The sequence below is a fragment of the Ictalurus punctatus genome, chromosome 5, assembly GCF_001660625.3.
Source record: "Ictalurus punctatus breed USDA103 chromosome 5, Coco_2.0, whole genome shotgun sequence".
In the NCBI taxonomy this organism is placed as follows: Eukaryota; Metazoa; Chordata; class Actinopteri; order Siluriformes; family Ictaluridae; genus Ictalurus; species Ictalurus punctatus.
In genome coordinates, this window is record NC_030420.2 from 27910283 (window position 1) to 27935212 (window position 24930).

A 24930-nucleotide genomic window follows, 5' to 3' on the forward strand; every position below is an offset into this window, starting at 1 on the left:
ATGTTCTAGAACATTATGTCACCGCACCACGCCGTCCGACGTTCCCTCCAGAATTTCACGTATCAACATACAGTTCGTCTTCGTTATGGTAATGTATACAGTTTTGGGTGTTTTTATTTAATTTTTCTACGAACGCTTTAAGTGCGGTTAATTATTTATCATGATGTACGTGCAAATAGACGACTGCTTGAAGCCGTGGGCTGCGTCCCAAACTGCGTTTACGGTTTGGGACACAGCCGTGCTCTCTTATTTGCCGTAAAACGGTTGAGCACTGCCGTGTGTGATCGTGTCCTGTCGCAAAATGTGGTGAAAACTCTCACATGACGTTAATAGTGTGATTAAGGTGTGTACATGTCTGTAATACACGTCGATAATGCGACTAAAACAGAAATACTCCACATGTCTTAATTCGATTTGTGTTTACTTCGAGTATGACCTTAATCGGATTAAGGTAATTAAAAATGGCTGTTTACATGCTAGTTTCTTATCAGAGTGTGGTCTTAATCGGGTTAATAGTGGATTATTGTTGTCCATGTAAACGCACTGACTGTTACTTTCCATAACATAAAAGAAGACTCTTTTCCACTCTATTACAGCTCTATTCCATAAAATGGCAGGAGAGAGTGATCATGATCACCTTTAAAGGTGCACTATAAAGGCACCATAAAAAAGCCCCCCTATAGGCTGTGTGTGTGTGTGTGTGTGTGTGTGAGAGAGAGAGAGAGAGAGAGAGAGAGAGAGAGAGAGAGAGAGAGAGAAATTAGGGCCTTTACTACATAGAGAACCAAAAAGAACCATTACATTTTGTGACCCCACCCCCCACCAAATGGTTCGGTTCCCCCCAGTGTTCAAAATGTGGTTATGGCCTTGAGTAGCATATTCTGAAATGCTACTAGTGCCAAATTATAGGTGCTAAGATATGATTGGTCAGTCTAAGTTTAGGGGGCGGGGATTAGTGATGGAAAGGCGAATCACAGGGCTGATGTGCCTTCGTCACTATAGTGAAGAGTAAAGTGAGAGAGAGAGTAAGAGAGAGAGAGAGTGAGCGAGCTCGAGGGGAGTGAAACAGGTGCGTGTTAAAGCAAATAGTACTATTAAAATGTTACTAATGTGTCGCGTTAGCTAATGTAGTGTCTTATTTTCTCATTTCCTTCAGCAGAAAATCGTTGTTCTTGTTGAACATGTTACTTGAAGCTGTAATGGTGGTTCTGTTTATTTCAGAGTATTTGTGGGGTTTAGTTTGTGGTGCTGTATCATTTCTGCTGCTACATTCTCTCATGATGCTGTTCTAGGTAGACGGGCTTCTCTTATGAAAATTGTTATTTATTTATTTATTTTTATTTATTTATTTATTTATAATCAAACTGGTTTTTGACCGGTGACTTTAGGAACATTTCTGAACTGGTGACGTATGTAACACATTAGAGGTGATGTTGTGTTAAAAACCTGTGTAACTGAAGGTGTGCCTACTGTACTATGGCTACTTCTGAACCTGTTTGGCTCACGGGACATTACACGGCTTGTTTCAACTTGTCTTGGCTATTTGTTTCACTCTAATTACTACTACTACTACTACTACTACTACTACTACTACTACAGTATCCAAACAAGCATGTTCCAGTCTGTGGTTTATTTAAGCCATAAAGAACATGGCGAGTGGGTGTTAAGTGTTCTCTGATTTATTTTCTACAGTAGGTATCAGGTGTGAAGCATAATAAAATAAGTTGTTTTTAGTACACTTTTAGTTTAGTCACGAATTCTTTGAACAATTAACAGTTCTACTTCTTTGTTGTTGTTGTTGTTGTTGTTGTTGTTGAGGAAACCCTCTATTATAGTATTCTAGAAATTTCCATTTCCCAGAGATTTATTTCATGAGCATCACCCATTTTGTGTAGATATTATGCGCATTATATAAATGTGTACAGTTTACTTTTGGCTATTTATTGGAGCCAAAGAGCTTGTTATTCTTGAACTTTGCATTGACTGGACACATTTGGTCCAAATTATTAGGACGTTATTTATAAGAAGCTCAGTGGTTAAGACATCGGACTTCTGATTGGAAGGTTATGAGTTCAAATCCCAGCACCACCAAGCTGCCACTGCTGGGCCCTTGAGTATGGCCCTTAACCCTCAACTGCTCAGTTGTATAAATGAGAGAAAGTAAATGTAAGTCAGTCTGGATAAGGGTGTCTGACAAATGCCATAAGTGTAAATCCAAGTGATTAGTTGAATCTGGTGTATTTGATCAAGGAAGACAACAAAGAAATGTACAATTCTGGTGAACCAGGATTAGGGTTGAGGATGTCTACAGAGTGCCAATATTTTAATAATTAATAACTCTGTGTACTTCAAGGGAAGTCTTTTTAATTGGTTGGAAGCTAGGATTCACTTTTTTCTGGGTTATTTATGTAATATCGCAGATCTTGTTCTGATCCTGACATCCGGATGATAACACAAGCATCTTGTTGCAACATTATGCATCATGTGTAATCTTTCAGTCAACGTTCTTTGTCTAAAATACATGACTAAACCATATTGAATCAAATCCAATTGGATGCAGTACATTTAAGGCCAGTATCTTCCCTAATATACGAAACCCCTGTACCAGATTGGTGCAGCCGTAGCTGGAAGGATTTTACATTGAACTGATTCACGAAGCACCATAATTTCGAGTCGAGATTCAGATCAGGGTATAGATTTGTATAGTAGTTTTTTCAGTATTGATACAATATTCTTACGAGATGGCCGCATAAATGATCTGTCGACCTTTTCGTATTTCTGTTGGCATTTGTTATGCATCCATAAATACTCCTCAAACATATCCCATGTGGTTTAGTTTTGCCATCTAATGCAAATGAGATGGTTCCGGACCTGAGTAAATAAGTATACCCCTGATCATGTGTGTATACTGCAGTGGAAGTGTTCGATTCTTTGACATGCAAATGAACAAATCTTCCATATAATCAGAGAACGTGATCAGGTGTGAATACTGTCTTATTTGTTTGGTCTTCACTCAACCTGGAAAAGCCAAGTAATCAAATATTTATGTATTTACATATTGGGACTGAGTAATAATATAAGCAATAATAATGCGGTTTATCTATTAAGGAAATATGTCAGTTAACGTTGGCCAATCAGGACAGTTTAAGTGCTATTCCGAGCAGTGCAAGCTTACCACAAACTGACTGCTCATTGTGTACCAACATTTGGCCCCTTGTTCAAGGAGGTCGCTAGGGAAAAAGGACAATGGCAGGATCACTTTCTTTAGTTGAAACAATGCAGCTTTTTACTCCCACCGTCCATGCTGTGCGATATCACAACTGTCCACAAGAACATTCCAATTGTTAATATAAGATTAGATTTGCTTATTGTTAAACATATAGTTACAGTACTCATATAATGGTGTTTGTATGATTGTTTTTTTATGGCTTCTTAATGGATTGTGATGCAGGAAATATAATGCTGGAATGGTGGTGCAGGAATTGTGAGGCAGGAAATGTAACACAGCAGTAACGTAGGAATCGTACTGCAGGAATTGACACAGGAATCGTAAATCGGAATCATAATGTGGGAAGTACAGCACGGGAATTGTAATGCTAGAATTGTAATAGAGGAAATGTAATGCAGGAAACATAACTTGGGGATCTTAATGCAGAAACAGTAACGCAGAAATTCTAATGCAGGACTCGTAATGTACAAATTGTAATGCAGGAATATGGAAAAATCAGAAGAGCTTCATCAGCACAAAAAAAATGCATTTTGAACATGGACAATTATGGAAAAACAGGACATTTGAGATTAAAAAGTTAATGATGGAAGATAATTATACTGATAAAATGTACACATGACCATGGACATGAGCTAAGACGGTAAAAAGGTTCACATTACTTTTCAAAATGTGTGAAATGTGTTTACTGGTCTTGTTTTCTTCTGTCAACACTAAACATGAAGCAAAGTTCATTTTCACAACAAACGACTTTGTTGAATGTATTCAAATTGTACTATTGAATGTAACCTGCCTAAACTGACCGATCCATTTATCTCACACAATCTCTCACTCATAGTGTGTGTGTGCATGTGTGTGACTCTTATGTAAGCCATTAACCATTTCTTGTGTTCTTTGAAGCAGAGATGGCATTTAATGAGCTAACCTCCACCGCTCTGCAGCTGTACGATGAGTGGATCAAGGATGCAGGTAAAATGATCAACAAAACTTTGAACAGTGTTCCTGAAGCTAAATATTTAAATAAATATGAAAAGTACTGCTGTTTTATCGGCAAGCAAATAATAAAAAAATATATACTGATTATTCGTCATATGATGATATTCTACTATTTATGCAACGTTACAACTGATGGAACGTGTCATATTAAACACGTATTGAGCTACACATTACAAATACTTTCCACAACTCATTCTTTCTTGCTCTTTTGTCAGTAAAACATTTAATAGAAATGGCCATTTTTGGAATTTTGCTATGAGTAAGTTCTTGAGCTTAATCTCTGGTTACTGTGGTTATTAAGTGAGCAGAGGTATGTATGGTATAGACTATGTGGAAAGGTTCAGAACACATTGACTAGCTGCAACTACACTGTACAAATCATACTGTACAAACGTTTGAGTAATACAGGGATAGGAAAATTATTAAATTAATAGCCCACTGGGCAAGTAAATGCCCTATAGTGCTGCTCAGTCCCATGCTTTGGTAGCCCAGAAACTGGATTAAATGAAATGCTAATATCCCAGAATCTGCATGTCCCAGGTGCTTGAGCTAGTGATTTGTCCACCCTTGGTGCTGTATTGAGATCTAATCATATTCTCATGATTTAGACCCCAGGACTAAAGACTGGCTGCTCATGTCCTCTCCGCTGCCTCAGACCATCATCATTTGTGCCTATATCTATTTCGTGATGTCACTGGGGCCCAGGCTGATGGAAAACAAGAAACCGTTTGATCTGAAGAAGGTCCTCGTGATCTACAACTTTGGCGTAGTGGCTCTTTCTCTCTATATGTGTTATGAGGTCAGTGGTTTGCAAGTCACATACAGATTTCAGCAATAACGCTGTTGGTTTTCCACTGAGCTAGGAGTTATGTCAAACACGAAACCTCTCTTGTCTCATTCCTGAAGTTTAGCTTGCAAATACGACCTTTTCCCCTTACATGATAAAATAATTATGTGAAAGGACTATAGTTTATAGTTAAGAGCTATTAAAATAAAGAATTTGATGGGTTGAAAGAAGTTGATAGGTTTACCAAAACAGTTTCAGTTTGCACAGTAATGCATGTAAAGACTGACTTTAATAGCTGACAGACATCATTAATAAACATGTTGCACTAGATTCCTTTCTTTTTTTTACGCAAATCAGGTTTGTGAATCAGGTTTGACTGAGTTCACACCTAAAAAATAAAGCATGTTAAAGGTGTTCTTGCACACCACACCTAGTATTCTGCTTTTTCTGGAAGCGTTTGAATGCTGAAGGTTAAGATGTTTATGCATGGTTTCTGTTTTGGTTGTATTTTGGTCAAACTACAGGCTTCCAGGTGAAGTATGCATTAAAGAAAAGGGTATCCCACAATATCCATTTTTCTCTGCCTTAATTCACTGAATTACGTTTAGACAGTTCTTATGCAAATCACTGCAGATTTGTTTTGCATTACAAATTTCTTCTAAAAATTTACCCAAATGATCATTAGTTAGATTTATTTAAGGCAGGTAATAGATCTTTAACTGTGCGTTCATTGCATACTACAAAAAATTTAACATATCAACGGAATTCAGAATGATGTTTTATTGAGATATCGCATATGCATGGACTTTCCCATAATATCAAAAAAAATTGTTATTTCATGGAATTATTCAAGAACATTTTCACATATGACCAAGGACAAACATAACATCAGTAACCAACAGAATCTCAGGACAGTTCATTTTTCACCATGAGACATTGTCATCTAAGGAGATTTCTGTGTGTGTATATATAAGGGTTACATAATGTTATGTTTGCTGAAATGAGCTTTACAATGATCTTTAATTTTAATATAGAGATATTTAGAAACGCTCGCTGAACATCTTAAAGAGAAATCATGTCGTTATGTGTACACAAGCTGGGAAAAGTGTAAGTATTCGAGTGTTTTCACATAGGCGGTGTTCAGTTTGTTTGAACTGAAACCTGGTGTGTTTTTATTGTAGTGAGAAAGTGAATCGACTCTGAATCAAGTGATCTAAGCATGCCATGTGTTTTGGCCTGCAGCATTTTTTGTTTTGTTTTGGCGTTTTCTTTGTAGCTGTGAGCTGATAAAATGACCTATACTGAGCTGTAGTTTTTATGAGATGCCATGTGTTCTGGACTGGAAAAAAAAGAGAAGACAACTGCATGATGAAATACACGAATGTTTTCAAGTCATTATCTGTATAATTATCTGATCACTGAGTGCTGGTTCTGTGTGCTGACGTTTGTGTCCCTTTTTTTTTTTTTTTTTTTTCCTTCTTCTTCATCGCTGTATTTATGACCAGTGAATGAAAGGGTTTTACAAGTACCTTTTCAGTCACACATGCCCCTCCACCACTTTTTTTTCCAATTTGTGTTGTTGTTGTTGTTGTTGTTGTTTTTGTTTGTTTAATTATGTGCAATGTGAAACCAAACGAACCAAAAGTATCAATTTAATCAGACTTCGCAAACCGACTAAAGGACTTTACCAAAAAAAAAAAAACATATTATGGAAGTATGAAAGTTAAAGATGTCAGATATCGAAAAATTGACAGTTGAAAGCCAGATCACCTGTGGTGTGAGAAACGCAGGCAGGTGGACAAGTGAAAGCAGGAGGATTCTCCCGACTTTCCAATTATCTATAAGAAATCTAACGTGTGTGTGTGTGTGTGTGTGTGTGTAGTTTGTGATGTCTGGCTGGGGCACAGGCTACTCGTTTAGTTGTGATCTGGTGGATTACTCCCACTCTCCACAGGCTATGAGGGTAAGTAGCACCTGCTACAGAGGACCTGCAAGATATTATTATTATTATTATTATTATTATTATTATTATTATTGCGGCTTCCTATGATTTCATTAGTGTGAGCTGAAAATAAACAATGGGTGTGTGCATTTTGCTATGAAGATAATCTATCCAGTCTTTTCATCTAAAACTAGATTAACACCACGCAGTAGCTGTTCTTAAGCATGTGTAGGTTAAGCACTTTAATCTGCTGGATAAATTTGTTCAAACTGCTGTCCTTGTTCACTAGATGGCACACACATGCTGGCTGTACTACTTTTCCAAATTTATTGAACTGCTGGACACGGTAAGTAAGCCACAAAAAAATATTCCAGAGTTGCACGTTCAGTCGAGTAATGTTGCTGCAGTTCGTCTGCTTCTTTTAGTAATGGTTTAATCATGTCCTTCCTGGCTAGGTGTTCTTTGTGCTGAGGAAAAAGAATAACCAGATCAGTTTCTTGCATGTCTTCCATCACTCTATAATGCCGTTCACATGGTGGTTTGGTGTCAGGTTTGCTCCAGGTAAGCTCTCTCTCCTCTTCAGTATTACCCAACATCAGCACGAGGAGTTACACTGCCGTGCTTTAGTCAGTCTATACAACATGCAGACCCATTTTCTGTTTAAAGGAGTGCACTCACGATGTATTATGCCACCATTTTCATGTTTGTGTAACTGAATGACAGTTTTCTCCTATTACAGAAATTGACTATTTCTGTCATAACTATTCCTGTAACAGGAAAAACTGCTATATCCTTGAGTTCAAATGCCAGCATGACATGCATTGTGTATTATCTACTTTAAATCATAGTTGTGACAACCTTAAATCATGTTTTACGGTGTTGCTGAGCAAAGGAGAACTTATCCTACCTCACGTCAGCTCTTCTTCCATAGTAGCTCTCGCCCTTAGATACAGATAAATCTGTGAGCGTAGACAAATTCTCAGTCGGTTTGTGTGTGTTTATCATCAATAAGTACCAGCTAATGTTGATAAGCACATTTAATCATGCAGAAAAGCATGTAAGAAAATGCATGCAATGGGATTTAGTGTCAACAAGTAATATGTAAACATAAAATCAGAGGCACAGATATGGATCTTTATCAGCTTGGAGGCACATTTGCATACAAGAGGCAGTATAAAGCTCTGCTCTGGGTGTGGAATTTAGGACCGACGCACCACATGCCAGGGCTGTTTGAACACACTAATATCCTGACACATTCTTTTAGGTTATAACTGATTATACGAATTTCCACCCAGAACTAAAACATATCAAATGCAATTTCATTTGTTTTTGGCAGCCTACTGTTTTGCATGCTTTTCAGATTTCTTTCTTTCAGCATGTTAAGAGGGAAAAGGATTTGGATATTTGTTCAGGATGGAAATTCATTCAATTTGACTTCAGTTAAATATGATCTGTTCCAGTTTTAAAATGAATAATAAAAACCCAGATAGATTAATAGATTTCACAAAACTTCCTGCTGGTGTGGTTGGAAAATGTCATTTTTCTGCACTATTATACTCTTACACCCCTTTATAAAAGACGGAGCACACTTCCATAACTGTGTGTATTGCCGCAAGCCCAGACGAAGGCACATCGAACTTAACTTCACTGAGATTTATTTCCCCCCCTCTCTCCATTTACCTTCTTTAGATCTTCTTCAGATCTTTATAGTCTCATGAATTCTTTCCTTTTATTGGCTCATTATTGCAACCCTTGCATAAATTAGGGTGTGTTTTCATGTAAATTAGATGTATATGCACGTAAATTGTGGCATATTTGTATGCATACGACATGTAAATGTGGGAGTCAGCTGGAAGCTGATTCATCAAACGCACTGAAATCGCCAGTCGTTTTGATGCGTAACAGCACTTTCATGAAACGGATACAAATTTGTTCATGCGTCATTCCGTGCGCGCAAATCCACTCTTGTTTGTACTTCACGTTGATGAGTGTTTCTGTAAATAGTACTGACACAGAACTCCACAAAAAAGGGAGATTTCAAGGGCCATACAGTGGACTTGGTGCCTGAAAGTTAGTGTTTTGAACACATGGAAATCTTTTTCAGTACATGTGGTGATATGTTTTTGAAGGGCCAGTTTTGATCTTTTTAACACCACGTCACCACAGTGACACAGAAAAGTTAGTTTCAGAGAAACTAGTTCCATTAGTTTCAGAGAAAAGGTGTGAAATAATGTAGTCAGTAATGTCTTGTGATAGGGGAGAGCTGGCTGGTGAGTGGGAATTGGCTGGTGTCCAAACTGGGGAGAAAAATGAGGGGAAAATTTGTTCCATGTTATTACTTACAGTTACATTTATATAGTGCTTTTCAAAGTAGGGGGGTGGGGGGTGGGGTCTCCTTAACCACCACCAGTGTGTAGCATCCACCTGGATGATGCGACGGCAGCCATAGTTCGTCAGAACGCCCACCACACACCAGCTATTAGAAGATAGGAGAGGAATTTAGAGATGGGGATTATTAGGGGGCCATGATAGAGAAGGGCCAACCGGAGGAATTTCACCAGGACTTAAGTATAACCGGGGTTATACTTCTACGATAAGTGTCCTGGGATTTTTTTTTTAATGACAAGAGAGAATCAGGACCTTGGTTTAACTGTTTTTGCAGTGTAGTGTCCGTCACTATACTGGGGCATTATGCACCACACAGACTACAGGATGAGCACCCCCTGCTGTCCTCACTAATATGTCCAGCAGCAACCGTAGTTTTCCCCAGGAGGTCTCCCATCCAGGTACTGGCTAGGCTCAAACCTGCTTAGCTGCAGTGGTAAACCAGGCGAGAAGTGCAGGGTGATATGGCTCTGGCAAATTATGAAGTAATTGATGATTGAGCCATTGTATTTTAGAAACAACAATCTAGTCTTGCTCAGAAACCCAGTCTTGTCTTCCAGGTGGCCAGGGAACATTCCATGCCCTTCTGAACTGTATAGTCCATGTCATAATGTACACGTACTACGGCCTGTCGGCACTGGGGCCTGCTTATCAGAAATTTCTGTGGTGGAAGAAGCACCTGACGTCTATACAGCTAGTAGGTGTTGCATTTAAACCATTTGGTTGATTTGCATTAAGAGCAAAAGTGTTTCCTCGTTTATAAATTCTCTAAAACCCGATTTCATCCTGTGTGTACAGACGCAGTTTGTGATCATCACCACACACATTGGTCAGTACTTCTTCATGAAGGATTGCCCCTATCAGTACCCTATCTTCATTTACATCATCGCCGTCTACGGCGTGGTCTTTCTTTTCCTATTCCTCAACTTCTGGTATCACGCGTACACCAAGGGCAAGAGGCTTCCCAAAGCTGTCCGGCGTGCAGACAAGGTCCAGAACAACAACAGCATCGCCAACAGCAAACAGGATTAACCACATTTAGGAACTGTTGTGAAATGACAATCTGACTTGCATGAAGTACTTGAGTGCTGCTGTTCACTGGTGTACTGTATGTTTTATATTGGGGATATTTTATAATTGTGAGAAATAATCTAGGGCACAAATAATTACTACAGGTCTAAAATGTGCTTTTAAAAAAGTCAAGGAGAAGAATATAACTTCAAATTTAGCTGAAAAGAATAAAGATAAATCTCCACCCCATTATTATGTTGCTGTTTCCTGCCAATACCGAACACTTTGATCTCTCGCGTCGGTTCACTATTTTTCTGGCAACACTTTCATCTTTCTTTATTTCCTTTTTAGAATAACTAAACATTTTGATACTTTGTGTAGTTACTTATACATTGGATACAAAGCCAAATTTACCCAGCGTTAAAATCCCTGCTTTGCATTTAGCTATTCATCATAAAGCATATTGTTCCATAATTGTTAGGAATGAGCCAATAGAAAAGGTCTGTAGTTACAATAGTGAGAAATCTTAAGTCTGGACCTGTCAACAGTCCTGGGAGTTTAAGGGGTTAAATGACTAATTCATAATACATTTCCCTAGCCAGGCATTAAAGAACCCCCAGTGCCTTAACTATTTTTATCTCCTGCATTCCCTGGCCTTTCTATCAGTGCTTTAAACCATGCTGATATACCCACACTGTTGTTTGTTTGTTTGTTTGTTTGTTTGTTTGTTTTTGTTTTGCTTTTAAAAATCTACAATTGATTTTGTACTAAATTCAGTGTGTGAAAAGTACAGGACAATATGAAGCTCCCTGAAGGAGCCAGTGCAGTTAACTGGACCTCTGAGTAAGTACTGATCTTGGATCAGATCCTGTCTGACCATTTGATAAGTGGGTAGGAAGACAGAAGGCTTATCCAGGACCAGAACTCTTATTCTGAGAAATGCAATACTTGCAAATATGCGTTCAGATAAAACTGCACTATTGGTGATTTGGGACAGGACCAACAAATCATTGTGTCTCCTAATGCAGATGATGAGGAAGGCAGCATTGTGCAGATTAAATACTTATTTTATTTTAGTACTGTCATGATTGTCCTTGTCTAGGACAGGAGTCCACATTCCGATTTTTTTATACATGTGAAATCGAATATGTGAACTGTATGTTTTAATGTATATTTATAAAGAAATAAATACTTTTCACAGGTAAATTGGTGCAGATGTTTGAGTAGTTCTTCAGTACTGAATTTTAACAATCCTAGAGCTCCCCCATGTGGAGTGCTGAATTGTTGCAAGTGTAAATAACTTGGTGGCGATGAATGGAGCTGGTTAGTGGTTTTAAATAGAAATATGATGAACAGGCATGTGTTTTCCCGCTGTTTCTGTGACGCATTTACCAGCAAACTGGGGAGTTAGTTATTGGAAAAGATCATGAGCTTGACATTTCTGATTCATTCTGATCTAATCCTCAACTCGGTGTCTGTTTTGTCTGCGTAAATACATACATATTATTCATCTTGGCTTCATTTTATATGTCAGAACCATTTCTACCTTTATTGCGAAAGTTTAACTTATGAATTAAAGTGAAAAACAATAATCTTTTTTGGGGGGAATAAAAAAAAAAAAATACACTAACCTGGTTGCATAAGTTTGCACACCCCTAGACTAATACTTAGATGAAGCACCTTAACATTTTATCACATCATTCAAACTTTTTTGGTAAGAGTCAATCAGTCTGGCACAGTTTGACTTGACATTTGTCATTCCTTCTTGCAAAAGCATTTTAACTCACATTGGCCGGGCATCTCCTGTGCACAGCCCTCTTCAGGTCACCTATAGATTTGTGATCGGATTTCGGTCTGGACTACTTAAATGTGAAAATCTACCTCTTAAATGTTTCAGCAGAAGCCTTAGGTTTTGCAATTAAATTAACTGGTATTTGGAGTTATTCATTATTAGTCCCTCTGACTTGATTAAAGTCGTTTAATCAGTTGGAGCTGAAGATTCCAGTTCGAGCCCCAAAATAATGTGATGCCACCATCATGCTTCCCCATGGGGATGGGTGTTTTTTGTTGTTGTTGTTGTTGTTGTTTTTCCAACTTTGGTCTCATCAGATCATAACACATTATTTCACATGGTTTTTGGAGATTGGATGTATTTTTATTATTATTATTTTTTCTTTTAAAGATATTTTTTGTTTAAAAAAGGCTTATGTCTTGGCACCCTACACCACAGCACAGAGATATGGAGAATTCGGGAAATTGTTGTCACATGTAGGGAGCAATGCCAGAAATTACTGCAATTCTTTTAATGTTGCTGTAGGCCTCTTGGCAGCCTCCCTGTTTTCCCCTGATCCAGTTTTCTCCTGATCTTCTAATCAATTTTAGAGGGACGTCCTGTTCTCTACTTGTTTTCTCTACTTGCTGATTATTGCATTTACAGTGTTCCATGGTACATCCAATACCAATACCTTGGTGTGTGTGTATATGTATATATATGTATATGTATATGTATATGTGTATATATATATATATATATATATATATATATATATATATATATATATATATATATATATATATATATATATATATATATATATATATGTATATGTATATATGTATATGTGTGTGTGTGTACAGTTGTTCTAAAAAGTTTACATACCCTTTGCAGAATCTGCTAAATCTTAATACTGTTAACAACATAAGTCATCATAACAATCCCATGTTTTATATTTAGTACTGTCCTGAATAAGCTATTTCACATAACAGATGTTTACATATAGTCCACAAGACCAGATAATAGCTGAATTTATAAAAATTACCCCATTCAAAGTTTACATACGCTTGATTATTAATACTGTGTGTCGTTACCTGGATGATCAACGACTCTGTTTGTTTTGTTACAGTTGTTCATGAGTCCCATGCTTATCCTGAGCAGTTAAACTGTCCACTGTTTTTCAGAAAAAATCCTCCAGGTCCTGCACATTTTTCACTTTTCCAGAACCTTCTGCATATTTGACCCCTTTCCCACATTGGCTATATGATTTTGAGATCCATCTGAGGACAACTGGTCAGTGTAAATTGTTAGTATTTTGTTTAAAGATCTTATTTTTTTTATTTATTTTTTTTTTGGTACTGCCCTTCAGACGTTAAATAAGACAGTTACATGTCTCCCCAAAGACAAAATACTAACGAGTGTATACGTGTACATATGTGTTTATGTATATATGTGTATAGATAGATAGATACAATATACATTTGGATATTGTTGCTATAGGTCAATTAAAAAAAAAATCTTGTGTATTAGAAGTAAAAAATGTAAATATACATGACTGTGTTTATTAAAGAATTTAATAGGGGTTTAAAGAAGGTTTATAGAGCTGTGGATGTACTTATGTGCACTACATTATTATTATTATTATTATTTTTATTCATTCATTCATTCATTCATTCATTCATTTATTTATTTATTTATTTATTTATTTTTTTAATAAAAGAAATTGATCCAATTTCCAGCCTTTAAAACCCACTGGGTAAGTGCCATGAAGATATTTTCATTTTAATGACAAGATGCATTAAACTGTTTCAAATGGTACAAGAATATATGCATCACCAAAATTCATAATTTAAAAAGTATTTTTTTAAAAATTATAATATTTTTTTTTTTTTAAATATATAAAATATTCTCTCTAATTATTGTCTCATTGTCCTTTCAGCCTCACATTTTTATTTTAACAGTAAATACAAACCTGCCTTAACCATAAGGGGGAAAAGATCAGTAAATTATCTTAAATGAGTATCCGTATTCAGAATCTTAATCTGACAAAAGCTTTTGTGCTTTTGAAAGATTTTGAGACTGTGTGCAACTGTAATGTGAAGGAATCAGGGTTAGGGATGTCCATCCTGTGTTTTAAGATGATTTCTGAATGCTGTCTTAAATAGATCGTATGCCATTTGTTTATACTTGAGCACCGCTAAAGCTGTACAAACAGTCATGCTACTCTGGTTGTCTCTAGAACAATTCCGAGGCATTGCTTGCTCTTTACATGATGTGGTGTAACAGTATTCTCCTCACGACACTTTTCAGTGATTTTTATGAGATAATGTGGTCTAGAAGCTGAAACTGTGTCATTGAACACGGTACATAAATGGGTGAAGCAGCAGGTCACAACAAATCTGTATTAAAAAGGAATGCTTAAGGGTGCTTCCCCAATTAGGTTTTTTTTTTGCAGAAAAGTCACTGGACCATAGTGCTTAATAGGCTGATTATATAAATGGCTCACACAAGCCGCACATTATAACCATAACAACACTCACCAGTCTAACTACTTAGCCTATCTTACAATCAAGATTACAGTAGAGTTATTGTTAGTAGTATCATTCATAACCAGTTTATCCAGGTCAGGGTTGTGGTAGATCTGGAGCCTGTCATGGGGACACTGGGCAGTGAGGCATTAACTGTAGTAAAAAATAAAGATTGGGTTAACTCTGAAACAAGGTGGTTGTTTTATCTTTTCTGTAACTTAGGAGGTGTAAAATAAAGATAAGAAGAGCTGTTTGTTCGACTTGACTGTATGCAGCCACAGTTAAACTGCTATGTCATAACATTATTTTTAGTTGGATTAGAACATGGGAATATTTGACATATTTTGAATCGGTAAATCTCCTTATATTCACTCAGTAACAAGACTTTTTCCATCCGCAGTTTGTCCTCCATGTCTGTTTTTACTTCTTACTTCTCACCTGATTGGCAAGGATGTGAAAAGAAAATCTCACTAGATCACTTAGTGCTTTCCTGGAAAACATTAGAAGTTCAAGTTTGACCAAAAATGACGGGGCCACTTCCCACAGGATTAAATGTAAATCATGTAAAAATGGCAACTGTGAAAGCACCCTAAATGTGCACTTTGCACAGTTTTCAGTCTGAGATAGGGCTTGGTAACGGCATTAATATGTGTGCAAAGTGAAAATTCTCATAAATCAAACACTGGTTTGCCATAAAAGAAAAAAAACGTTGGTTGCTGGAGGACAGATTAGACACTCTAGTGCACGTAATAAGTGTGGTTGAGAGGAAACAGAAAAGACTTGTGCTTGTGTTATGATTGAAACCATTAGCCTGGTGTCATTGAGATTTTGTGACCAAAGGTTATTGCAAACAGATGGGCTGTAGCATTTGCGGACATTTTATGCAGAACTTGGCCCTACAGCTTGGCAAGAGGTGAACCATAGCAACACATTTGGGTGCTGCTGATGATACAAGTCCATTGTTAAAAAACAAAAAAAACAAAATAAAGCCATTGCTAGAGTATAAATAAAGCTGTGGATTCAAAATGACCATGAAAGGGTAAACGGTAGAAAAGGGATTTGGGCAAACATCTGGACAGACTCTTTTATAATGTTCTCTGAATATGTGACCGTACCCATTATTATACACATTAATATACTGCAAGCATAACATGAGGTGCACATAATGGAAATAATCAGTTTGTACTTCATCACTTCGTCTACTTCCATGATCTACAATATTAGAGAATCCTTATCTTTTTATATTCCTTTTACATTCCCAAAGCCTAAAGCATATTATCCAATAGCTACAAGAAAAAGCATAGTAAGTAATTAAGCTAATATTGAATTATAAAAGTGAGTGAGGAACCATCCCAAGGAGGCTTAACGAGGGTTAGTATCACTAGGCTGAATTCGGTCTCTTCGACTGTAAAACCAGCAAGTTATTGTCTGCAAGATTATGAAATAGGATTGGACCGATAGTAACGCTGCTAATGAAACAGTTTTGTACTCATGCTCATCATAAAAATGACAAATGGAAAGAGACAGCACTATGAAAGACGATCCTATATTCAGCGGTTGTTCCATGTTCGTGCCTTGGCATAATTTAAAAAACAAAAACCCCCATTTTTTAAGTGGATGCTCAACACATACACTTGGAAATGATTTAGACACGTGTAGCAGGAAGTAAATAAATTTCATTGCAATTCAAGACAGCCTAAGGACAGCGTGGTTTTGATTATAATAGTTGTAAACTCTCTTCGGCGTATGTGTCATCTATGAACCCAGTGACTTCTGTCTTAAACAGCAAGTTAGAGAGAATACAGTTCAGATTGTTGAAAGGGTTTAGCTTAGGTCAATACAATGCTAAGTGGCTTAAATGGACTCAAATGAGCATGGGGTGGAACATCAGTTTTATTGTCTATACACATTTCTGAGTGAATCATAACCGGTATAATGTTGCAGCTCAACAGGTTATTTTTATGTGTGTGACACAAAACAGGGACTCATGAGCGCATTCGGTGGAAATTCTGTCCAACAATGTGCATACGTCCTTCCTTCTTAATTTGTCTGACCCACAACTGAGACTGGACACAATCCATGCATGCAGCTTAGGAGTTGAGGGTTAAGGAGCTTAAGAGGATGGACGGTTGGTATAAATGAGCTAACAGGGCTAAACCCCTCCTGGCTGGATTATTTTGGACAGCATCACCAATAGTTGTAAGGAATTGTAGGAATAGGCAATTCTAGGCAAGAAAAGGGCTGATCTCTTTCTATCCTAGATGAAAGATTCATGCAGCCTATCAGTGACAGTCATGGCAGGTGATTACACAGATTACACAGCCTCTAAAATTCATCTCCATTTCAGCTGAAATCACAGATAATGTCATGGGTGTAATGAATGTAAACGAGGTGTATTTACACTATCATCCTTTCCCTGACAAAAAAGAGATACCATAATTTTTTTTTTTTTTAAATCATTAAATCACAATAGGTATCATGATACACTATATGTGCAAACGTTTGTGGACACCTGACCATCACACCCATATGTGGTTCTTCCCCTAATTCTTGCCACAATGTTCGAAGCACACAATTGCATAGTATGTGGTAACATTACAATTTCCCTTCATTAGAATTAAGGGGGGTGCATGGTGGCTTAGTGGTTAGCCTCACACCTCCATAGTTGGGGGTTCGATTCCTGCCGCTGCTCTGTGTGTGCGCGGAGTTTGCATGTGCTCCTCGTGCTGCGGGGGTTTCCTCCTGGTACTCCGGTTTCCTCCACCAGTCCAAAGACACACATGGTAGGCTGATTGGCATGTCCGTAGTGTATGAGTGGGTGTGTGAATGTGTATGTGATTGTGCCCTGCGATGGATTACATAAACATTCACACACCCATTCATACACTACAGACACTTTGGACATGCCAATCAGCCTACCATGCATGTCTTTGGACTCCCCATTCAGGGTGTACCCCACCTTGTGCCCCATGCTCCCTGGGATAGGCTCCAGGTTCCCAACGACCCTGAAGGATAAGTGGTATAGAAAATGGATCTATGGATTGATGGAACTAAGGGACGCAAAGATGTTCCAGCATGGTAATGCTCCTTTTGGCTTGCCAAGGTTGGAGTGGAAGAACTCTGTCCTGCACAGAGCCCTGACCTCAACCCCACTGAACACCCTTGGGATGAACTGGAACGCTGACTGCATCTCAGGCCTCCTCGTCTGACATCAGTGCCTGACCTCTCTAATCCTCTTGTGGCTGAATGAGCAAATCCCTCCAGGCACACTCCAAAAACTAGAGGAAAACCTTCCTAGAAGAGTGGAGGTTATTAGAACAGCATAGAGGGACTACATCTGGAATGGGATGTACAAAAGTACATGAGTGTTAGAGTAAGGTGTCCACATATTTTTGGCCATATAATGTAGTTATGTACCTAGAATATAACCCATAATATATTTTGCTAACAAAACCAACAAAAGAGTTTAAGAGCTGAGTTTTTACATGATACATTTATCTGACGTGTACAAAACACAGTGGAAAATAAATCTTAAACCATTTAAGATTCTTCAACTAATCAGATGCAATCCTGCAATATGTCAGAAAATGATATCATGACTGCCCTGAGACTGAGTGTACTCAGAATGTCTGAGTAGTTATTTTAGCTGTTAGAATGTGAGGAAAACTTTACCAAATATTACAGATCCTGTTAGATTCATAGAAAAAAGGTTCTAGAGGCCGAAAAGGTTCTTTGATTTGTCCATTTAAGGCAGGGACGTCAAACTTATTTTAAGCAACGAGCCGGATAATACTTAGTCCAACATAATTTGCAAAGTTATTTATAAATAAAATCATTGTTGATTACATGAGTATTCACTCTTTTCTGTGCCACAAATTAGTTATTAGTTGCAGGGGCAGGGGGGCACGGTGGCTTAGCGGTTAGAATGTATGCTTCACACCTCTGGAGTTGGGGGTTTGAATCCTGCCTCCACCCTGTGTAGGTGTGTGTGTGGCGTTTGCATATTCTCACCATGCTTCAGGGGTTTCCTCCAAGCTCTCTAGTTTTCTCCCCTAGTCCAAAGACAAGCATGTAGGCTGATTGGCATCTCCAAATTGTTCATAGTGTGTGAATGTGTGCGATTGTGCCCTGCGATGGGTTGACACCCAATCCAGGGTGGCCCCTGCTTTGTGCCTCAAGTTCCCTGGGATAGGCTGCAGGCTCCCTGCGACCCTGGGTAGGATAAGTGCTATGGAAAATGGATGGATGGATTTTATTACTTGCTGATTTTATTGCAGAGAGTTAATTTCATTATTACTTACTTCCCCCCTTAGTGCAATAATAGAGACTAGCTGTTTTGTTGTTGTTGTTGTTGTTGTTATTATTTACAAGATGATTACAATTCACAAGACAGCTTTATCAACACCCCTGGACTATAGAGGAAACCTTATCAATTTTATACTGAACTAACAGTTTCTTTCCTTGGAACACTTACCCATCTAAAGGAACTTGATTTTCTAGGAGTGTTGACCTGAGTGCGTTTCCTCAATCATACACTAGCAATGTTGACTTAATAGCAAAGGACTGCAGGTTGTAAATTCTCTGCCCTTCTTTTGGTCATTGCTGATCTGCCCTTGAGCAAGGCATAAATCCAGAACCTGCTCCAGTGGTGCTACATCCTAGAAAAAAAATAACTCTGTTATAACTCTGTCTCTGCTGTTTCTCATGCCAACATTATAGAACCAAATGTCTTCAATGCCCTCAGAGACAATGCTATAAGGCTGATATAGGGCAATTCCTGATATACTTTTCTCCATCCTGCTGCTACTTGGACAGTTGTTTATATTTAAATTGCATGATAGTGTAGAGTCTAGAGTTTGGAAAATACTGTTCAGTTGCACTGTCCTGAGTGATGATATTTGCATCACATGCTGTCATGTATTTGTTCCATGCTACTGTATTGTGTGTTGCACCATGGTAATGAAGGAATACATTTTGTTCCAATGTGTATATGGAGAAATAACAATAAAATCCACTTGACTTATCAAACCAGAAAAAAAACATTATTATTTCACCTGTTCAGACCTGTACGAGCATGCTTGAACAGCTTTTGACCCTTCACATATGAGACAACGTATGAGTTTCACCTTATTAAAATGAATAATGGCTAAGATGAAAATGACTAATGTGGCATGGCATAAAACAGATTTTCTTAGTGTGTGTGTGTGTGTGTGTGTGTGTGTGTGTGTGTGTGTGTGTGTGTGTGTGTGTGTTTCCATCTAATTCCTGATTATTAGGTTCATCTTAACTAATACCAGAATTCTTGGATGAGTTTAATGGTTCCTTCCATTCCTTCAGGCAAGGAAAGCTAGATAAAATATTTAACTGACACTGTAAAAAAAAAAAAAAAAAACTTTTCCTAAATGTATTATTTAAAAGTACAACAATCTCAAGTTCAACAAATTACCCAGAGCAAATATTTCAGCCCTGAGGCTCTCATTAATGTGCGGGCTATTTGACGCCGCTGTCAGTGAGGCTCATGAGACAGACTGTGGGAAAGAGAACAATGAGATATAATCAGTGATCCCTAAGGTTAACCGAATGACATAAAATAACCTGAAGCTTGCCGTCACGGCCGTCAGATTTGAGGATTAAGTTGCAAATGCAAATATTCAGCGCTTTATGCAGAGAGAGCTTGCACAGAGATTTTTCCCCTGAATAGGACAATGACGTAAAATTTCCCTCTGTGCAGTAATGATGAATGATGTGTTCATCAACTACTCATCCCACTAATCATCAGTGGAGCATTTGAGTCATGGCTGTGGCTCGGTCTGTGCTGGTGTCCTGCTGTGATGCTGCAGTAGCCTTTGCTCTGGCTCCAGCCTCAGCCTGAGGAACTCGGGGAGGGGGAGGGGCTTGGAGAGCAGTGGAGCAGCATGATTGGCTTAGACACTGGGAACTCTGTTGTTGTTCCATCCTTAAACCACAGAGCACTGAGTCTCCCTAGCACAGGAAGCATAGGGGGACACTTTCCCTGCCTCTTCAGGGTGGACTGTATCGCAGTGACAACACAGCTGAATACCTAAAGAAGGGGGGGTGAACTCTTCTCTCATATTCTGCCTTCCATTCTGAGGAGAAACGGTAAGTTCTTTAATCATCTTGTCTTCTGTTGTCCTGATATCAGTGCAGAGGATGGAGCAGTGGACAGAAGTCGATATTTTTAGGACGACTTTATATGTGAAGTGTCCTGGATATGCAATATGGTGTATCAGTATGTGTGTAGAAGTGTGTGCGTGTGGGTGGATGTGTAAATCTGTTGGATGTTAATAGTCCTGAACAGCGTGAGGCAGGTGCAAGGTGACTTTTAGGAGCCCAACCTCCTCGGAAAACTTGCAACCGCATTGCAAAAAAAACAAGTGACACTTTCTTGTTTAGCATATTCTTTCTCTTCCTATAAATAGATCAATCCTGTACAGGCTGCAGCAGCAGTGAGATTTGAAGTGCTCCTGTATCACACAGTAGAAGAAAAGCATTGGGTTTACTCATGGATTTATTTATTTTTTTAATTTATTTTTTGGTGGGGAACATTCTATTCATTCATAGTGATGAAGAAAGGCTGTGGGAAATACAGATGTCTCATTTGTTAATGTTCTCTCATTAAATTGAAGCTATGCGTAAAACTTCCTGAAGCCTGACATACTGGAAAGTACTCACACTAAATGTTGGTCTGCGTGTTTACTTTAATGCATACTTGTATTTTTGATCAGATTAAGTTGACTGAAGTGCTATTGTTACGCTTACGGTTAGTGGGCGGTTAACAGAATTTGTATACAAACATGCCGTTTTATGGTTTGCAGTGCATGCCATGGAAAATGTCATTTGAAATTGAAGCTATTACTTTCAGTAGTTGCTATTTAACTCGTGCACGTATGAGGCGAAGGCTATAAATGTCTATAAAAGCTCATAGTTATAGTGAATGTTTGCGTAGTTTAAAACCCCAAGAAAGGCTTACTCTGTTTTCAGAAAAGTTTGGATTTGTCTGTACGTTCCTTTCTGATTTACAGTGATTCTGGAAAACTTGAATGTCTCAGTTATAGCTGTGATCAGTTATATTTTATAGTGTCGTTTTATGTATCTAAAGATGTCATTCATGACAGAAGAACTTCTGCATTTCAGTCTATAACATTTTAGTTTCATTGCTTGTGTGCAACATTCCTGATCTGGCAAAGTGATTCAATCTGCGAACAACATGCCAAAGATTTAACATATGTACGCTCAAACCTGAAGATAAGATCTGTTATTCCAAGTCACTATATCTACATTCAAGCAAAGTGTAAATTAACCATTGAATTTTTTTGTTGGTGGTGAAGTGGGGGCTGTAGTTTGGGTTTAAGTGCCCACCTTTCACCATGCTTTCAGCCATCTATTGTTCTTCAGAACAGTGCAACTCTTGTGTCATGTTAACCTCTGAGATGCAAATGACGCTTTGTGGTTTGCTTAAATTACGACTAACTATTGAGGAAGGGACACAGTCGGCTTTGTTTCCCTTGCTTATAGCAACAGATCCATAACGTCCTCGCTCCATCTGTTTCCCTTCATTTTCCTCAGTCTCAGCTGACATTGTGCACAGTTAATCAAACACATTCAAAATGGAGAAGTGAGCCAGAGAGCTGACAGATACGTCTAGCAGTCTCTGGTTAATGTGTTAATTTACCTCGGGCAAGGGCAAAGATGAGGAATCGTTGAACTTTTGCAGTCAGTGCGATGCAATCCATTTTGTCACACAATGATGATTAGGTGTGAGGTTTTTAGGACCAGTGTGAACATTAGGTAATGCTTTTTTGACTCTGTATCTGCCATTAAAGCAGAGGTCCCAATCTGGAACAGCTGAAAAGTCAAGTTCATATCCTGTTTGTGGGTTTGCAATGTTGTTGGAAGATTGCAATTCCATCCATGGCCAGAAGACCATCACAGATCTTGCTCATTGGTTGGTCAGGATGGTCTACTAGATGCTTTACTTCAATGTACGTTCAGCTGATCTATGGCATTACATGAACAGAAGGTTATGAAGAAATGATGGTGGCCAGCTTCACATCTCAGAAGATGCATATAGTATGTTGGTTTTTCATTCACCCCAGTTAGTGGAAACTGACAAAATTGGGAGGGAGAAAACTGGTTTAAGAAAATAGTCCATTGTTTATTTAAAAAAAAAAAGTTTTTAAGGTGACCCCTAATTAAAGTCGCTATAATTGAAGTTGGCCATCTTTGGAACGTTTTTAGCCACTGAAAGAATCCACCCTTCACATTCACACCCTCCATCCAACCTTCCCTCCCCAAAGACAAACACATTCTCATTTCAGTAACGTCATGATCTAGCATCAGGCTCTAGTATGTTACAGTCGCAGTTACATATGCGTACTTGTACACACCAATTTAAAATGTCCACATTGATTTGAATTTGTGAAACTAGCCATGTACGAAGCTGCTTGGTTGGATTGAAGATGTGCACTACATTGGCTTTAATTGTTCATAGACAGATGATTACAGAAGCTTTAAATCCAGAGTAGTATCTTTTTTAACTCAATCCTAAAGCTAGCATGTTACAGAGAATTGAGTAGGTTAATGCGTCTCTTCAGTTGCTCGGAGATCACTACTATATATTAAATAACTTGATGTGGGGGACACGTTGGCTTAGTGGTTAGCACATTTGCCTCGCACCTCTGGGGTTGGGGGCTCAAATCCTGCCTCCGCCCTGTGTGTGCAGAACTCGCACGTTCTCCCCGTACTTCCCCGGATTTCCTGATTGGCATTTCCAAAATGTCCGTAGTGTGTGAATGTGTGTCCTGCAATGGGTTGGCACCCCGTCCAGGTCATTCACAAGGTCATTATTGCCTTGTGCCCCAAGGTCCCTGAGATAGGCTCCAGGCCTCACCACAACCCTAGATAGGACCCTGTAGTGTAAGCGGTTTGGAAAATGGATGGATGGATGGATCATTATTGCTGTAATTCCTGATTGGACGTTTAAAAAGCATTGGAAAAGAAAGGAGAGTTATGCAAAATGTGACACTTTTTTAACAAACAGGGCAGCATCAATCCTTACCCTCATGATGACTTGCAGCATTTCCTGCCTTTGTGGTTGTTTAACGAATCATGATTGTGAAAAGTTGCAGCACTTATCTTTTCCTGAAATGTGCTGAAAGACAGATGTTCAACTGAAATTGAATGGGATCTGACCTTTGCAAAAAATCATACACCACTAACCCCAGCTAAAGAACATGAAAGAAGTTAGTTAGAGTACGGATCAGTGTCACACATGTCTGTTGTTATTACAGAAGGGTGGGATCTCTTTGCTGGTCTCTTGGCCTGGGGCAGGGTGTGGGTCAAGATCCACAGAGCGAGCCAAAGTATTTACTGCAATCCTAAGCACAGCACCCACACTCCAGTCCTAAATGAAACTGACTTTAGCTCTATATTACCATGAAAACAATCTTAACATTTAAACTGAAACAGGAAAGGAGCATTCAAATGTATTATAATCCATGATGCTTGAGGCCTGGGTGTCCAAGCCATCAGTCTTCCTGTCTGCTCTTTTGTTTGATGATTGCATATGGCGGTTTTCTCTCTCTTCTCTTTTGCATGCATTTGACTAAAGCCCATGCACTGCTCATTCCTGATCCAGCATTAATGGACATACAAGGATTTGTAACTCATTGTTAAAGTTGATATTTCAACTGAAACTCATGCATGCAACATATGAACAAAAAATTTTTAAAAAGTGATACGCATTCTGCTCAAAGTATCAAGATTCCTTTTTTCCATGATTGACTCCAAAACAGATGGACTGGAGGCCTTTTGCAAACTCTCTCATGACACATAATGCCAGAGTGAGTGGACAAGCACACAACACAGCTGGTTATGTGTCAGGGGATACATATTACAGTACATGAGAATCTGTAGGTTTGAGTGTATCCTGTCAATTGTTTATCCGTGTGTTTAGAAGTTTATAAAACTGGACAATGTCGAATTCTCAATTCTGATTGGTCAGAAAGTGTTGATTAATTTTCTATGACAGCAGATCTGACAGTTGCTCCAGCTGCCAGGTTCATATGAAATGTGCTCGTTCTAAAGCACTGTTTCTATAGTAACAACTCATAAAGGAACATCGTATCACGGATGCTCCACATTAACTGATTAATACGAATTAATATAATGAATATGGTAAAGCTTTCTGTAAGGAGATGTTTATTTAGCATTTTTGAAAGGAGTCTCCAGCGTCAGTGCTTTGTAAAGCTGTAACTTTCC

The 24930-nt window shown here is 38.4% G+C and overlaps 2 protein-coding genes across 4 annotated transcripts in view; both read left to right on the top strand.

Moving 5' to 3' along the window:
- Positions 1-10596, top strand: elovl7a (ELOVL fatty acid elongase 7a). Of its 2 annotated transcripts, none has more exons than XM_017468861.3 (8): positions 1-88; positions 4130-4195; positions 4831-5021; positions 6892-6972; positions 7241-7297; positions 7407-7512; positions 9897-10033; positions 10135-10596. In XM_017468861.3, exons 1-8 carry the CDS (start codon positions 16-18, stop codon positions 10366-10368), a joined length of 945 nt encoding a protein of 314 aa, XP_017324350.2. In that variant the 5' UTR covers positions 1-15; the 3' UTR covers positions 10369-10596. The 2 variants fall into 2 exon arrangements, with proteins under 2 accessions (XP_017324350.2, XP_017324349.1); XM_017468860.3 differs by lacking the exon at positions 1-88 and adding an exon at positions 985-1069.
- The window catches only part of pde4d (phosphodiesterase 4D, cAMP-specific), a 200669-nt gene continuing 183163 nt past the window's right edge, over positions 7425-24930 (top strand). Inside the window, exon 1 of one of the 2 annotated variants that reach the window (XM_053680374.1) lies at positions 7425-7512. The gene's annotated coding sequence lies outside the window, so the exon portion shown is untranslated. Of the gene's footprint in view, positions 7513-20598; positions 20770-24930 lie in introns of those variants that run through there. The other variant, XM_017467927.3, reaches the window with a different exon arrangement.